The 2407-nt window shown below is 38.7% G+C and overlaps 1 protein-coding gene across 2 annotated transcripts in view; it reads left to right on the top strand.

Moving 5' to 3' along the window:
* Positions 1-2407, top strand: part of tox4 (TOX high mobility group box family member 4) — a 17832-nt gene that overhangs the window by 6634 nt on the left and 8791 nt on the right. For both annotated transcript variants that reach the window (XM_015386269.1, XM_015386267.1), the window contains exon 2: positions 499-567. In XM_015386269.1, coding sequence (XP_015241755.1) covers positions 499-567 — 69 coding nt within the window. The remainder of the gene's footprint in view (positions 1-498; positions 568-2407) is intronic.

A 2407-nucleotide genomic window follows, 5' to 3' on the forward strand; every position in this document is an offset into this window, starting at 1 on the left:
CTACTAGCACTAAGTTGCTATCTGGTTAGCACGATGCTTCCGACAAACCGGCCATCTTGCCATCTTGGGAAAAAAAAATGCCATCATAGAAGAATAAATTCAGTTCTTCTGCTGGAAGATCCAGTCATTAGACAGTCAGCTGTTTGGGTCCTTTGGCTCCATAAAGTTACTGAAACAGCTCCTGACCAAATCCAAGATCTTAGATCACAGCTTTGCTTCTGCAAGCTGCTGCAATAAAAACTAGCTGCTTTAAATGAAGGAGTAGAACGTATAAAAGGCGAACATTGAGGTCTAACAGGTAGGAAGCTTTGGGGAATCAATGATGGTACTTTTTCCCTCTATATTCCAAGCATTTGGCGCCTAAAAGCTTTCATTTTAAAAGAGAGTCAACAGACAATAGGAGGGTGATCTGACAGTTTTATATGATAAAACTGTGATCTGACAGTTTTCCTTCATAAGGACACCTTATCTCTAACTTCATTTTCTCCTGTGTTTTAGTTCCCTGGAGGCAGCGACAACTACCTGTCCATCCCGGGGTCCGGCCATCCCTTCCTCTCTCCCTCCGAGGTAGGAGTTACCCCCCATCACGCCGTTATCCTGCCTTTACCTCTGTGGAGTCTGACCCACAGAGCCGCGGTTTGAGTTGCAGACATGGCGATTCTAAGAAAGACAGAGAGGCTTCTAAAATAAAAATAAAAAGTTAGATAAAGACAAATGCTACAGAAGTCTGAATATAAAAACAATTAAAGATTTATTATTAATTAAAAAAAAGAAGTTACTAATGTTATACATTGATTTATTATGTTATGTGAAGGTCTGGCTGCTGAGTGCGCTAATAAATCAGGAAACTCAAATGTTATCAGCTTATTTCTATTCGACACCTCACATCTATTTTCCTAGTAATATCAAAACTTACATTTCTCTATATGCTCCACTGACTAAACAACGTGTGGCTTTTCTTGAGGATGTTTACAGATAAAATTGACGCCATTTGTTTTAATCAATATTAAGAAATGTTACATTTCTGACTTATTTGTGATGTTTTGCTTTATTTTATGATTTTTCTTCATTCTTAATGGACATTCTGGTATTTTTAACCTCAGTTTACATTTAAATTTGTGAATCTGTGAATTGAAGCAAAAACAACTTGATGGTTTAATTAAAGTTCTAACGAGGGCAGGAAAAGATGCTCTAAAACATTTGATGGATTAACGTTTATATGTTGCAGTGCGCATCAAGGCATTAATGCAGGCATTAATGCACAATTCTGATTTTCTTTGTGAAATCCAAGTATTTTGCGTGGTTGTTCACATTTCCAAATATATGTGACGTGGTCTCCTCTGTGAACTGCATTCATACAACCCAGGTGTCCCCATGCGCAGTAGAGGACGCAATGACGTCACAAGCGAGCATGCTCTGTCTTTATGGAAGTAAACATGGGTGGTAGTGCTGGAGCAAACTGACAACACAATCTTTTCAAGATTGGCTGAAAATAAAGACTGCTCTCTGCATTATCTTCCGACACCGTTATTTTCTTCCTGCTTCTGCATGGCACGGATCAAAGTGGCCTCAATCGCACTGGAAAAAATCGGATCTGTGTTGTTCAGTCATGAAAAGATCAGATCCAGGTCTCATACGGGCAACAAAAATCTGATTTGTGTCACCTGGCTGCTGTGTGAACATAGCCAGAGTGTCAGAAGGTCACAGCTCCTGTAGCGGCAGGTGGTGAGCAGCGGTTTTCTAGCAGAGGTCAGATAAAAAAAAACTAGTACTTGAAGGTAAGGGTGCACCGATCACAGGTTTCTGGCCGATCACAGATCAGGAATCGTTTTTTTTTTTTTTTTTAAACTAACACTCAGTTGTTATAAGAAACAAGATATTTCCATATGAACTTACTGAAAAAAAATAATTGCCTTTGAACTGATAAAACTTCAGAAATAACTAAAATCTAAATAAAAGTTTATTGACTGGGAGGTTTTCAGATCTTTAAAGAGGTCGGATCAGATTGATTGAATCGATCGGCCATCACCGACCTCCCAAAAATAGGAAAACGCAGCCGATCAGTTGGTGCCTACCTGAAGTGGTGGGGGGATCATTACCCCTGCAGTAAAGGGTGATCATGGTTTACTTCAAAATTTGGTTATAGTACTAAGATGTTTGGTAGGGCTAAACGATTTAGCCAAAAATCAACCATTATTGCTATTTTATTTAGATTCTCCTGTGCACTAACCACAAGCATGTTGATGTTTAAGTCCAGGTTTTAGGTTTATTGATAACTTTGAAAGATTGATTGTCTAGAGTCTATTGCTGCAGCAATTTACTGCAACCTTTGTATAAAAAAGAAAACGAAAAAGAAGTAGGGTTGTCACGATACTAAACTTTTCAAGTCGATACCGATACTAAGGAA

The sequence above is a fragment of the Cyprinodon variegatus genome, unplaced genomic scaffold (genome assembly GCF_000732505.1).
Source record: "Cyprinodon variegatus isolate N-32 unplaced genomic scaffold, C_variegatus-1.0 Scaffold361, whole genome shotgun sequence".
Classification (NCBI taxonomy): domain Eukaryota; kingdom Metazoa; phylum Chordata; class Actinopteri; order Cyprinodontiformes; family Cyprinodontidae; genus Cyprinodon; species Cyprinodon variegatus.